Raw genomic sequence first — 12,795 nt, 5'->3', positions numbered from 1 at the left:
GTCTGCATTTACTCTATTTGCACACATGAATGATTAAAAATGGGGGAAAAAAAAAAGAAACACAAATTGTGCAGCTGAAGCGAGGAAACCACCAAGGAACTCACTAAATCGTCTCAAATGAAAAGAAACAAAGTTAAACATGACCGATGGCTCAATCAAGACACAAAAACAACACCTACCTGACATGTGCTTCCTCCCTTTGCTTCTTGCTGTCTTCAGGGTCCTAAAGGAGAAGCAGTCGGCTCCATCACTCAGCCATTACCCAGCAGCCACCTCATCTTCCGTGCTGCCTCTGAGTCTGATGGTAAGAGACAGGCTGTCAGTCACACTTCAGCTATTGTTGTCAGGAGGAAAATATCCGTCATAAGGGCATCAAAAAATCTTAGAGACTTTTCCACACTGTAAGTAGTGAATGGTTTTAGCCACAGCCCATCTTGCACTGTGCCTCTGTCCATGGTGCTGAAACATCCAATCCTGTCTCTCCCTCTCTGAGTCTCTCTCCGTGGTGCTGGAATTCAAAGCGTGTCCAAAATCACTTGCTTTTTTCTACTCTAGTGCGCACTCCTTACTTTCCTCCATGTCAGTGTATAATTTCTATGCGTAAGATTTATAGAATGCCCTGAAAAATTGGTGTCAGAAACCTTGTTCCAGCATGTTTTCCTCATTTAGCGAGCAGGATAAATGAACTCACAGCAAAGCCTGAAAATATTTGCTGCACCTGTCTTCAGCAAAGCTAAACTCATCAGCGGGTTTTCCTGATCTCTTTCCCAGGTCGATGCTGGATGGACGCCTTAGAGCTGGCCCTGAAGTGCTCCAGCCTGCTGAAGAGGACCATGATCCGCGAGGGGAAGGAGGACATGAGCACAGTAGCCACTGGCGGAGAACACTCCATTAATTTCTACAGCCTTCTCCGAGCACATAACATCCATGGTTTCCAGTGAGTAGGACATAAACCACCAGCTACAACTATGTTTCCTATTTTAAAGGATGAAGCTAACCGCTGTCATCGTACCACCCAATCCACCTAGGTTCAATGACAGTGACCATTTGAAAGACCCAGACCTGTACTCAGACAAGTCAGACAGGGAGGGGGAGCAGGACCACGAGGAGTCGGACCCAGAGGGCCTGGAGAAGAGTGAGGAGAGCGACAGCGACACGTCAGAGCGGCAGGACGACTCATACATCGACCTGGACCCGAATGAACATCTGCGGGAAACCCCGTACCTGGAACAGTCCCACGAGGAGCTTGGAGAGGTAGGGGACGAGAGTTTGTTTCAAATCCACTGCTGTCATGCAGAGCTGGTATTAAAAATGTCTTACTGATGAAGCGTGATTGAAGTGATGCAGCGTATTCTCAGAGGATTTCTAGCACCCAGCTCCATCTTCAGCTTGAATCAAAAGTGCAGCCGAAAGCATAACAAGGGGGAATTAGCATTTTTTCCTCTGCTGGGGCTACCAGGAAAGCATGGACAGGCTTTGATCGCAGTCTGTGTGGGTTGGTGTGCATGGGAGTGACTGTGGTGGTACGAAGATAAGTGTGAAAGCATTTCCATTCTGATGAAATCTGCATTTGACAGCTCACTAATTAAACACCAGCTGAAGCCAAGGGAAAATCTCTCTATTTAGAAGCCAATTAAAACCTCCTTTTGCAAACCAGTCGCACAAACAGTCACAGAAAACTTCTCATCATGTGGAGACTCCTGCAAGAATGGGAATATTTTTGAGGCAGTATTTTCACTTCTCTTCCCTTGTGTGCATCGTCCTCTCCAGGCTGGCGAGGCCGCGCAGACGGAGACGGTTTCAGAGGAGAATAAATCTCTGATCTGGACTCTGCTGAAGCAGGTGCGACCTGGCATGGACCTGTCCAAGGTGGTGCTGCCCACGTTCATCCTGGAGCCGAGGTCCTTTCTGGACAAACTGTCAGACTACTACTACCACGCAGACTTCCTGTCAGAGTAAGGCCTGCTCATTTTCAGGTTGCCCGAAGGCTTCACATTGTCAGAAATACGTGTTTTTGCTTTCTCGCCAAGAGTTAGACAAGAAGGTCACTACAAATCACATCTTTATGCTGAATATGAAGCTTGAGCCAGCAGGCTATTGGCGTAGTTTAGACTGGCTCTGTCCAAAGTTCAAATACTAAAAAAAAAACATACTTCATTATGTCTTGTAATAATATCTATCTAATATCTGTAAGGACTGAAATTTAGCACTTTTAGCACAACAGCTAATTTAAAGAACATCAGGTGATTGCTTGTGATGGCCCTTTTTCTTCTTCAGTAATGAATTATGAAGGTATTTTCCCATGTGTCCTCAGTTAATTTTTTAGTTTTTAACATCAGAGTACACGTCTTTTTTATTTGCATGAATTTACCAGTGACTCCTTTTGTTGCAATGGGCCTTTGTAGTTGCAGCTGAGTGACTGGTTGCTCTATAAAATGTGACACATGGACGCTTTCTTTGAAAGCTGAAAGAGCTGTTCAAGAGAATGCTGTACATAGTTCTCCATATGGAGTTCATCAGCAGCTGTTATGGAGCAACATCAGTCTGAATTTGTTTCATTCTCAGGGCTGCGATCGAAGAGAACGCCTACAACCGGATGAAGAAGGTGGTGAAGTGGTACATCTCTGGATTTTACAAAAAACCAAAGGTCAGAGGAATAAATGTAGAAGAGTCTTCATGTTGGGCAGCTGCAGTATACATACTTTCTGTATACAATATGTTACGTTAATATCATAAGAGATGTTGTGTCTTCATCCGCAGGGGTTGAAGAAGCCTTACAACCCCATTATTGGAGAGACGTACCGCTGCATGTGGCTCCACCAGAAGACCAACAGCAAGACCTTCTACATCGCGGAACAGGTAATAAAACAGCTCTCTGTGAGAAGATGACCCAATGGCTGATGGTCGTTGTTTCGACTGATTTCAAGCCATTTCTTTTCTTCAGGTGTCCCATCATCCTCCAGTGTCAGCCTTCTATGTCAGTAACAGGAAGGACGGGTTCTGCCTCAGCGGGAGCATCCTTGCCAAGTCCAAGTTCTATGGTACGCGCACACTGGCACCGCTAAAAGCCGCTTGATGTCACCCATTTCTAATAAAAACATATGCTCGTGTTTATTCGGCTGTGGATTTATTATTCAAGAACATCTGTCCACTGACTGCCGGTGTGCGCATTCTAGGAAACTCCCTGTCGGCCATATTGGACGGGGAGGCTCGGCTCACTTTTCTCAACCGGGGAGAGGACTATGTGATGAACATGCCCTACGCTCACTGTAAAGGTCAGAGTTCAGCCTGCTCTCTCTCTCTCACGCCCTGATCTCACATCAGCATGTCACTCACAGAGAGACGTAAGACAAATACAACATAGCGCACGAGCAGTGAAAGGATACCAAGCCAGAACGTTTGACACGTCTGTCAATAAGCTACCAAGAGTGAGGATGAAAAGTTGTGTCCGCTTTCTGAGCCTGAAATTTCCTGGTGGTGCTTTGTCGTCTGGTAGGCATCCTGTACGGCACCATGACCCTGGAGCTGGGTGGTCAGATCACCATCGCGTGTGAGAAGACAGGCTACAGCGCTCAGCTTGAGTTCAAACTGAAGGTACGGCTCTGTTTTCTTGTTTGAAATGAAGGAACTTCGATAAGAGTAGGAGATGTTATCAGTCCTTTTTTGATAGAGTAGGATCTTTGAAGCTGCTGAACGTCTTAAGAGAGAACTCATGTGACTTTTCTGAATGTCTCACGCCACCACCAACTCCACCGTTCCACTCCCTCTCCCCCCTGAAAACCATCCCCTCCTCCATGCCACAATTCACACCTGCAACTGCATCATCCTGTGATGAACTAGCGACAGGTACATGTCAGGGAATGCAACCAGCGGAATCAGCATTAGCGCACAAACGTCTCTCGTTGTCAGCCTTCATGTTGTAGCGGTTTATTGCTTCTTGTAGATTAGTCGAGCGCTGCTGAATGCAGTTTGTCTGTTTGAACCATTAAGTATAAGTACTTTCATTAAGTTTAATTGGAAGTTGACAATGATTGCTAGCTTAATTTCTTTGGTTGTTAGATTGGTCTTTAATAGTTAGCGTTGAAGTGCTTTTAAGCCTGATCTCAAAACCAAGCCAGACCAAATCACACTCTACCATCCTGTTTTATTCCTACAGACACACCAGCACAGATATAACTACACATAAGAAATCGCAGTATTTCTCTCCACAGTAACTGCAGCATGTAAACCGTATGTATGCGCGTCTCTCTCTTCCTTTCCCCTTCCTTGTGCTTATGTCCTGACTTCCCACCTTCTCCCTGCTCCTCCTCTCTCCCCTTCAGCCATTCTTGGGCAGCAGTGACAGCGTCAATCAGGTCTCTGGGAAGATCAAGCTGGGAAAGGAAGTGTTAGCTACGCTGGAAGGACACTGGGTAAGACACGCTATTCACACATTCTTCTGATGACTGCTTGTTGTATAATAAACGCTGACAAATACACAATATGTAACAAGGGTTCAGGTCATGCCCAGGACCTGTGTTATATTCTAAACCCTTTTCTGATCTGCTAAGGACTTATTTGTTGACGTTCCCCTCACAGGACAGCGAGATCTTCATCAACGACAAGAAGACGGGGACTGTGGACACTTTCTGGAACCCAACGCCGGAGCTGAGGCAGAGTCGACTGACCCGCTGCACGGTCCCACCAGAGGAGCAGGGCGAGCTCGAATCAGAAAGGTGGACTGCTACCAGATTATCAGCAGATCCTCAAACCAAAGAAAAAAAAAAGTGTGGAGGTTTTATTACTCGCATACAGCTTCTGACTTTATCCCCTCTCGATCCGTCAGACTGTGGCAGCACGTGACCCGGGCCATCAACAACAAGGACCAGACCGAGGCCACCAACGAGAAGTTCATCCTGGAGGAAGTTCAGAGGAAGTCGGCCCGCGAACGGAAGGCCAAGTGTGAGGAGTGGATCCCCGCCCTGTTCGAGCAGGACCCAGTCACAGGAGAGTGGCATTACAGATATGCCGAGTGAGTGACTCCTCTAACATTCAAGCATATATATAGCATGAATTTGGCATGAATGGACTGCAATTTCTTGTTGGTATAGGTGGACATGTGCTGATACAGCTTCCCGTTGATGCATTTTTTATGCAGAACAAACAATGAAAGTTTAATGTTAGATGCTCCTCATGCAGCTGCCTTCATAAGAATTGCAGAATCACACTTCTGGATCTGAAAACAAGTCTTGCTCGCGCCTGGTTTAGAACATGAACTGCAGTCATAGCTGGTATTGATATGAGGTGGCTCAGATTGAAGCTTCCCTCATTTTGCTGCTCCCTCTTCTGTGTTGAATTGTCCAGAGTGACAGGCTGCCATCTAGTGCCCATTCTCTATAACTGCAGGGGTGACATCTAACTGACTGTCACACAGCTCTTGATGACTTCAGTGCTTTTAATATATCATATGACAGACAGGAGAGTCCTCTAGGTGGCAGAATTTAATGAATAATAATACTTCTTCCATTTTCTCTTTCTTTTTGTTTTTCTTCTTCACATTTTTCTCTTTCTCGTCCATATTCTCTCTGTCATTCATGCATTTCTTTGTCTCTGTCATCTTTTCTACCTTCCCTCCCACGTCCATGTCTCTTCATCTCGCCCCCTGCGTCCCCTCTGCCCTCTCCGCAGCACGAGGCCATGGGATCCGCTCAATGATCTGATCCAGTTTGAGAAAGACGGCTGTATCCAGACCAAGGTCCGACACCGCACCCCTATGGTACGTTCTGGCAGTCTTATTAGTCTGAGTAACCAGGGGCCGCGGAGGGACAATTGCAAGTGCCAGGTACGTCGCCCCCATCGAAAACCGCCATTAAAAAAAAAAAATTAAAAAAAGCAGCTCGCCGCCTCAGCCACCTTCCACGCAGCATCCGGTGCACCGTCTTCATTGTGGCTTCTTCTCTTTGTGTCGCCATCACTGTGCCGCCATCGCCGTTGTCGCCTCTGCTCTTTTTTTTTTTTTTTTGTCTTTTTTCATTCTTTGTCTCATTTTCTTTCTCTTCCTGCCCCGGCAGCTGCTGTTCTCTCTGTATGGGAGGGAAGGTTTGGTCAAACTGTATGCTAAAGGAAGTGGATAAGCAGACGTTCCCCTTCCTTTTCTCGTCTTATCAAGAGGAAAAGGATCATTTAACGTGTGTTTGCAGGCTTAATCCTGCAGTGTAGAGGCAGCATCTGTAGCTGCAAATAAGATTTCCAGTGTAAATGTAATGAAATGATAATAATAAACCCTGGTGAGGGGTTACAAGTTACACTTAGAAGAACTGGGACACCGTCAGACATCAGTACGACATGAGCAAACATTTGTTTTTGCGCTTTATTTAATTTTCTCCCATAAAATGCTTCAAAGAGAGAACAGCTTCATCCATCACATCAACAGACCGACCACCGCCATCAGCCAGCACGCCCTCCTCACCCTTCACCCGCCCTCATCTTCACTTCATTTGTGTCTCTGTCGTGTGTGCTCACTGGGCCTCAGCTTCTACTGAGCCGCTCCTCGTTCGTGTTATGTTGAGAAGCTAAAGGCTGCAGTCGCTGCTCACACGATTGGAGTCTGTCAAACTCTTTGTTTTTGTCCGTGTGTTCAAAGTAACCACCTGCCAATTGCACATTGGTGATCTGTCTGTTCGGTCAGTGCATCAGTGTCTGTCACCATCAGCACTGACTGTATTTTGCTTTGGCGTTTGGTTTTGGTTTTCTTGGGAGGTAAAAGTCATTAAAATAAACCTTCTCTCCTCATAATGTTTGTGCACTTTGTCAGGCAAAATCTGGAATGTGTTTGTGCCGCCAACCTCAAATCAACCTTCAAATCTGATTTGCCTGACAAAGACTGCAGGCCTGAACAAGTGCATCGCATTCAATAAAGAATGAGAGCTGTAATCCGCTTTAATCCCTCTGAATTATTTTAATGGCCCAGCTCTTGGCAGGTTTGGTTCATTTTGGACGCCGTCTGTGCGTCATTGTTGAGTGTATTAAACGGATGTGGCTGACTGATGTACCAGCATGCCTTGCACATCATATCACTGACGCGCCAACGCCGGCGAGCATGTTTGTGTGGGAGTGTGTGTGTGGGAGGGGGGGGGGGGGGAGCTCTTGCATCATCACACCAGTTTGTTGTATTAATGTGCATGTAAACACTTCAGTTAATGTTTGACTTTTGATCTTGTGTGGATGCTAAAATGTGTATGTGCTCTTATTTGGTTGCAGCTGTTGTGTGTGTGGCCTCTTTGTCTGATCACTTTCTCTTTGCGTGTGTGTGTGCTCTATGTGCGCGTCCGTGCATGCGCGTTTAGGTAACGGTGCCAAAGAGGAAACCCAAGAGCGACAAGCCCAAGAGCCCAGAGAGTGGCTGCTCTTCACCCGAACCCGACCGCCAAGACTCGTCCGGCAGCGAACGTGAGTCACACACGTTCAAATACACACCGAGGCTAACATGAGGGAAACTGGCTATTCTGTTGCACTATTTATGGTAAAAATCATCATTTGGTTATGTTGATCTACAGCACATCCACTTGTTAAGACCTCGCTCTAAATCTGCGAAACACCAAATGAGGACAATGTGATGAACTTCAGGTCTTGTAGAATAATATGAAGTTACTAAACAGCACACTCTGGTGGTGTGATGGTGAAAGAACATGCTTCTATTTCAAATTTCGTTTTGTTTAATTTAGTTGAAGTGTCCATACGCATGAACATCAGGATCTAAAATACTAATTAACTGGAAGCTAATAAGGTATTTGTGCACTAAAAAGCTGAGAATTAGTTGAACAGTGTGAGCTTTCACCATCGTACCTTCAAGTGTTAAAGAGCATTGAGGAAAGGGACAATTTTAGAGAAAATGTATGGCTGCTTATCTGGATTCAGGTCACATTAATTGATTATAATGGGAGGAATAATTGTTACATACAGCTGGGAAGCTCTGTCAGAAATATGATATTAATTCATGTACTTCATGAATAATGGTGGGCCTTATTTTCCTGACTGGATTTCCATCTCTGTCCATTTATTCAAAATGTCTTTCAAAATTGAACGTGGTGAACCTCGCTGTAACCGCGTTTAACACGCTCTGCTGCAGGACACAAAAGCAAGCATAGCAGTCGGCTGAGGAAGAAGGGAGCAGACCTCAGTGAACTTCAAAGTGCCATTGAATCCATAAAGCAGACGCAGGAGGACATTAACAGGTGAGCGGAGCGTTGGTGTCACTGTGCCGTGAGTGTGACGCGATGCCTGCCGTTTGAGCGCCGACGCGTGATTTGTGTGTCGTTTGCAGGAGCATCAGTGTGCTGCGGAGTCGCGCGGCAGGCCGGGTGGAGGGCAGCTCGTTCCTCCAGCAGCGCGACTACGTCATCATCGTGTTCCTCATCCTCCTTCAGGTCCTGATCAACTATGTCTTCAAGTAGCAGCCATAGCCCTCAGAGAGAGCGACGCCCTCACACACGCAAACACACTCACGTAGTGTCTGAACATTAGGCGTCACGGTGGGGAGGGGGGGGAGGGGACTTAGAGATATGAAGTGACGACAACAGTCTCCTCCAACCGTCTTCTTCTTTGTCCTTTATTAACCACACACGTCGAGAAAAGTGGAGCCTTCCACACAAGAAGAGACTTTTTTTAAAAAAAAAACAAAAAAAACACTTGTTTGTTTTTAATCAGTCCATTCCAAAACTCCAGGGAGATCCACAGATTTCAAAGCAGAGAGGAGCAGCGATGAGGAGAGATCGCTGGAGGCGAGATGTCGGCGCGATGAAGTCTCGACTGCCACTCTGGAGCTTACTGATTTGCCTTGACGTAACAGGCGAACACAGGAGACATTTTTAGCTGTTGTTTGTGTTTTGTTTTGTTTTGTTTTTTTTCCCGATGGAGCGAAACCGCTCCGTTGATTCACATTTCACCTCAAACGACAGGGAACCTTTTCAACGTGGAGAGTGTCACGACTCAGATGGTAAAAAAAAAAAACAAAACTTTAATTTCACTGTTTTTGTTTTTGTTTTTTTGTGTTTTTTTTAAAGAGTTTTATGTCTTTGCTTGGTGTGTCCTTCGTGATTAACGGTCCACGTGGAACAAAAAGCGTCGATAAGGGAGAAAAAATCCAAGTGGTCCAATTTATGTGACTTTTATTTTTTTATTCAGATACTTTCATATTGACTGGGGGTGTCCACGCGTGGAAATGGACGAGGAAGACGAACGACACAAGTGATATGTCAAAAGGAAGAGAAGCTATAATTTCTGTTGTGTAACAAAACTTCACCTTTTGCATACGAAGTCAATGTTTCAAGAAAAAAAAAGTCAGACGTTTGACACAATGTCATTGTATACTGTAGGTAGCATGTACAGTATTTTGTCTTGAGGCACAAACGCACTGGGAACGTCAGCTGTTTGTCTTGATATCGTCATCATTTCTTTGAAAGTACTCGTACATTTCGGCTCCCAGGAGATTCGGAGCATCAACAGAAGGTCCAAAAAAAGATGTGTTTTGTCATGAACTTCAGTGACCACTGCCCAAGATGAGGTAAAGATTCAGCAAAGCTAGGCTGAAACACTCTTGCACATGTCAGTTCAAAGCAGCCAGCGCCTGATTAGCTTAGCTTCGCATAAAGACTGGAAACAGGAAAACAACCAGCCTAGCTCTGTCCAAATGGAACAGTTTCACTACTCAACATGCTATATATATCATTGGTTTAAGCATACACACAAAAACAGTGAAAAGCAACACTTATTAACTTAGAGGGAGTTACGCACGAGGCTATGTCTTGTCACCGTCACAAGCACGTGAGGCAACCATCAGATATTTCAAGCGACTGTGCTCGTACCGTCCGTAAAACCACAACTTGGTTTTTGTTCGGATAAAACAAGATATAATGAGTCCATTGCTGAGCGTTAGAGGTGCTGGTAGGTGGATTTTGCTCCCTTTGGATGGAACCAGGCTGGCCTGACTAGCCTTTATGCTAAGCTACGCTAACTGGCTGCTGTCTTTAGCTTTACGGCATCAATCTTTTCACCTAACTTACTGCGAAACTGAATAAGTGCATTTCCCACCATACATTTTTGCGATGCAGTTATGTTTTGTTAGCCCATATAAGGCAAAATCTAAAAAGTGTATTGACCCGCTGGTCTAAAGACTGCTCTCCAAGTATAAAAACACACTCCAGACTCAGCCGTGGAAGAGAAAACCCGAAGCACTCCCCTTATCTGCTGACTTCAGCACCGTAACGACGAAGTCAGTTTCAGAGCATCGTTGCTTCCAGTGTTTTTGCGCCTCAGATGTTCACCAGGAAAACTAGAATAGACACTTTAGTAAGCTACTAGTGGAAGGAGGAGATGTACTTTTTATAATTACTACTATCACCATAGTAAAACCATTCCAAATGTACGCAAGTACCAGCCAAACTCAGTGTGTAGAGTAGGAGTCGGCCCCATTCACTGTGTAAATATCCAACAGGGTGACTCGTTCCTAGTAGCGCGTGGCATTTCAACACCAAGGTTCGCAATATAGACACTCCCGCGCCCTGTGCACAAGCCAGTCTTTTCAACCTTGTGTGTCTTTCTGTCCACTGCTCTGTAGATACACATTGACATGGGCAAAAAAAAAAAAAATAAATCTTTGGGGTACACAATTGGATTCACGTCGAAAAACGTATCATATCGTATCAATGGTCTCAAGACGTTGCTGTGATTGAGCAGCAGATGCAGAATAAAATGACTTTTTGGGCGTTTTGCAGGTAGTTAGTGAACATCGTGGTTCCAATCTGTTGCCTTCCTCGTTGGAAACATAGATTTTTGAAATATTCTCAGAAGCAGTACGCTAGATATTAAAGTTCAGAAATAAATGGCTGACATAATACCCTGAAAATTCTGAGGACTTTGATTGATGAGGACTGACTAAGTTAAGGGCTTACCTTGGACCCTGCATTTGTTTTTAGTGTCAGCCAAGGGTGATGGCAGCATAGTAGAACCTACACCTGACCTTTTTAACACAGTCTGTCAGGATTTTCTCCTGAGATGCAAGTCAGTAACTACTAATTGAGGCAATTCAAAAAAAAGATCCAAACCACTTGTGGACCATATCTGAATATTGATTTTGTATAACTCTTTGCCTGTCATGACGTTAGCCTTGTCGACGTTTACATATCTGATTGCCTCCGCCGTCAGCAGACTGTTGAGCGATGAAAACTTTGTAAAGCTAACACAGGTTTAAAGAAAAACTGGTAGCATCGTCGGGAGCCAGCTGTACCCCCGTAAGTTACCCGGCTGGCCCGTGTGTATCTGTACATGTATTTTTGTGTATCCTCATTGCCTCGATCGCTCAGCTTAAATAGAGAATCCAGATGCTAGAATGTGGAGAAATAAGTATAAACCAGTGCCTTCTAGAGTCAGACTGGGGAGGGGGGGTCGGTAGGGGGTTTAGAGGAGGGGATAGGAGGTCAGCAGGGATGTGGTGGGTGTGGTGTGGAGCATGCAAACGTAGCCAGAGTCCAAGGTGGACTGAAGGGAAAGATCTGGATCGTCGGTGGGGGGGGGGGGGGGGGACTTGGACTGGGACCATGGTGGCAGCTGTAGTCACCGTAGTGTTTTAGAGCGGATGTGCCATACGAAGCCTTAGAAACGTGTTTGACTCGCGCTCCACAGCTCACCCCCCTCCCGCCTCCCCTCCCGCAGCGTCGCCATAGCAACCCACTCGTAGGTTTTCCGGATGCTGATTCCTGCCACAGGAGAGAGAGGGAGAGAGACCGCTCCTCTCCGCCGTCGTCCTTGTCCCTCTCTCGCTCTCTCACACACCAAATTCAGAGGGAAACGAACATCTCTGCCGTCTGTTGTCGCCGTCTGTGAAATAAGACGTTTTATTTATTCTTCTTTTGTATGTTTGTTTTTGTTGTTCTCGGCTTGTAGCGTGAGGTCACTGTTCTCTTTTACTGTTCCTTTTTCAATGCTGATTTTAAGAACCGATTGTTTTACTCCACTCCTCGTCACCTGACGTCAAACACAAGCGACTTGTCCTCAACTTGTGCACACTGTCAATGTCAACTGCCCCCTCCCCCTCGATTTTCCACACACACCTACCCTTTTGCCTATCTGAGTACCTGAATATATTTACTGTATCCCCATGGCAACTATAGCTTCCTGGAAGTTTATGGTCACATGTAACATAACAGAATAAAAACAAATGACATCCTGGGGTCTTCTGTCTGTGTTTGGTGTAAGCAACTTTGTTTATTGTTATGCAGATTAGTCAAATATGTAGGTGATGTCTAAGCAGGTGCATAAAGAAACATCTGGAAGTCAGTCCACATCCTGGCCAAGACTCTGGATTGGAGAAGAGAATCGAAATAACATCAGAAAAACCAAATGGAGGAAAAGAAATGAATAGCAGTCAGATAAAATGAAAGTAAATGGAAGCAGCCCTGACACACAAAATGAAATCGTGTCTGAGAGAGAGACAAGTGGGACAAAGGGAATTGGTTCAGGATTTTATCGATTTAAATCAGATTTATTATGCTTTTGGGATTGTTTACTTGTGATCTTATTATCAAAAAAACAAAACAATTTCATCTTTTTCCGGTTGAAAATATTTTTTATCTCTCATTTTAAGTTCATGTGCACTTTTTTTGGCCCCTCTTTGATGCGTGAAATAATGCTTATTTATAATACCAGGAAGGCCTTGAAGCAGCCAGTTGATGCCATTTTCAATTTTCAAACTGAACTTTTTATGTTTCATTATTTGTTTTTCACAGGTCTTCAAAGGTTTTATTTGTCTTATCCACAATG

At 45.0% G+C, this 12,795-nt stretch overlaps 1 protein-coding gene across 14 annotated transcripts in view; it reads left to right on the top strand.

Moving 5' to 3' along the window:
- Positions 1 to 12,205, top strand: part of osbpl8 (oxysterol binding protein-like 8) — a 76,749-nt gene extending 64,544 nt beyond the window's left edge. For 8 of the 14 annotated variants that reach the window (XM_076721659.1, XM_076721652.1, XM_076721651.1 and 5 more), the window contains 16 exons: positions 220 to 304; positions 772 to 937; positions 1,029 to 1,254; positions 1,771 to 1,955; positions 2,566 to 2,647; positions 2,761 to 2,859; positions 2,945 to 3,041; positions 3,177 to 3,275; positions 3,497 to 3,594; positions 4,323 to 4,412; positions 4,579 to 4,715; positions 4,826 to 5,011; positions 5,668 to 5,821; positions 7,326 to 7,428; positions 8,108 to 8,213; positions 8,303 to 12,205. In XM_076721659.1, coding sequence (XP_076577774.1) covers positions 220 to 304; positions 772 to 937; positions 1,029 to 1,254; positions 1,771 to 1,955; positions 2,566 to 2,647; positions 2,761 to 2,859; positions 2,945 to 3,041; positions 3,177 to 3,275; positions 3,497 to 3,594; positions 4,323 to 4,412; positions 4,579 to 4,715; positions 4,826 to 5,011; positions 5,668 to 5,821; positions 7,326 to 7,428; positions 8,108 to 8,213; positions 8,303 to 8,432 — 2,043 coding nt within the window. In that variant the 3' untranslated portion in view covers positions 8,433 to 12,205. Of the gene's footprint in view, positions 1 to 219; positions 305 to 771; positions 938 to 1,028; positions 1,255 to 1,770; positions 1,956 to 2,565; positions 2,648 to 2,760; positions 2,860 to 2,944; positions 3,042 to 3,176; positions 3,276 to 3,496; positions 3,595 to 4,322; positions 4,413 to 4,578; positions 4,716 to 4,825; positions 5,012 to 5,667; positions 5,967 to 7,325; positions 7,429 to 8,107; positions 8,214 to 8,302 lie in introns of those variants that run through there. The other 6 variants (XM_076721663.1, XM_076721662.1, XM_076721656.1 and 3 more) reach the window with 2 other exon arrangements.
- The last annotated feature ends 590 nt before the right edge of the window (positions 12,206 to 12,795 follow it).

The sequence above is a fragment of the Chaetodon auriga genome, chromosome 22 (genome assembly GCF_051107435.1).
Source record: "Chaetodon auriga isolate fChaAug3 chromosome 22, fChaAug3.hap1, whole genome shotgun sequence".
In the NCBI taxonomy this organism is placed as follows: domain Eukaryota; kingdom Metazoa; phylum Chordata; class Actinopteri; order Chaetodontiformes; family Chaetodontidae; genus Chaetodon; species Chaetodon auriga.
This window is presented reverse-complemented; position numbering and strand designations above follow the sequence as displayed.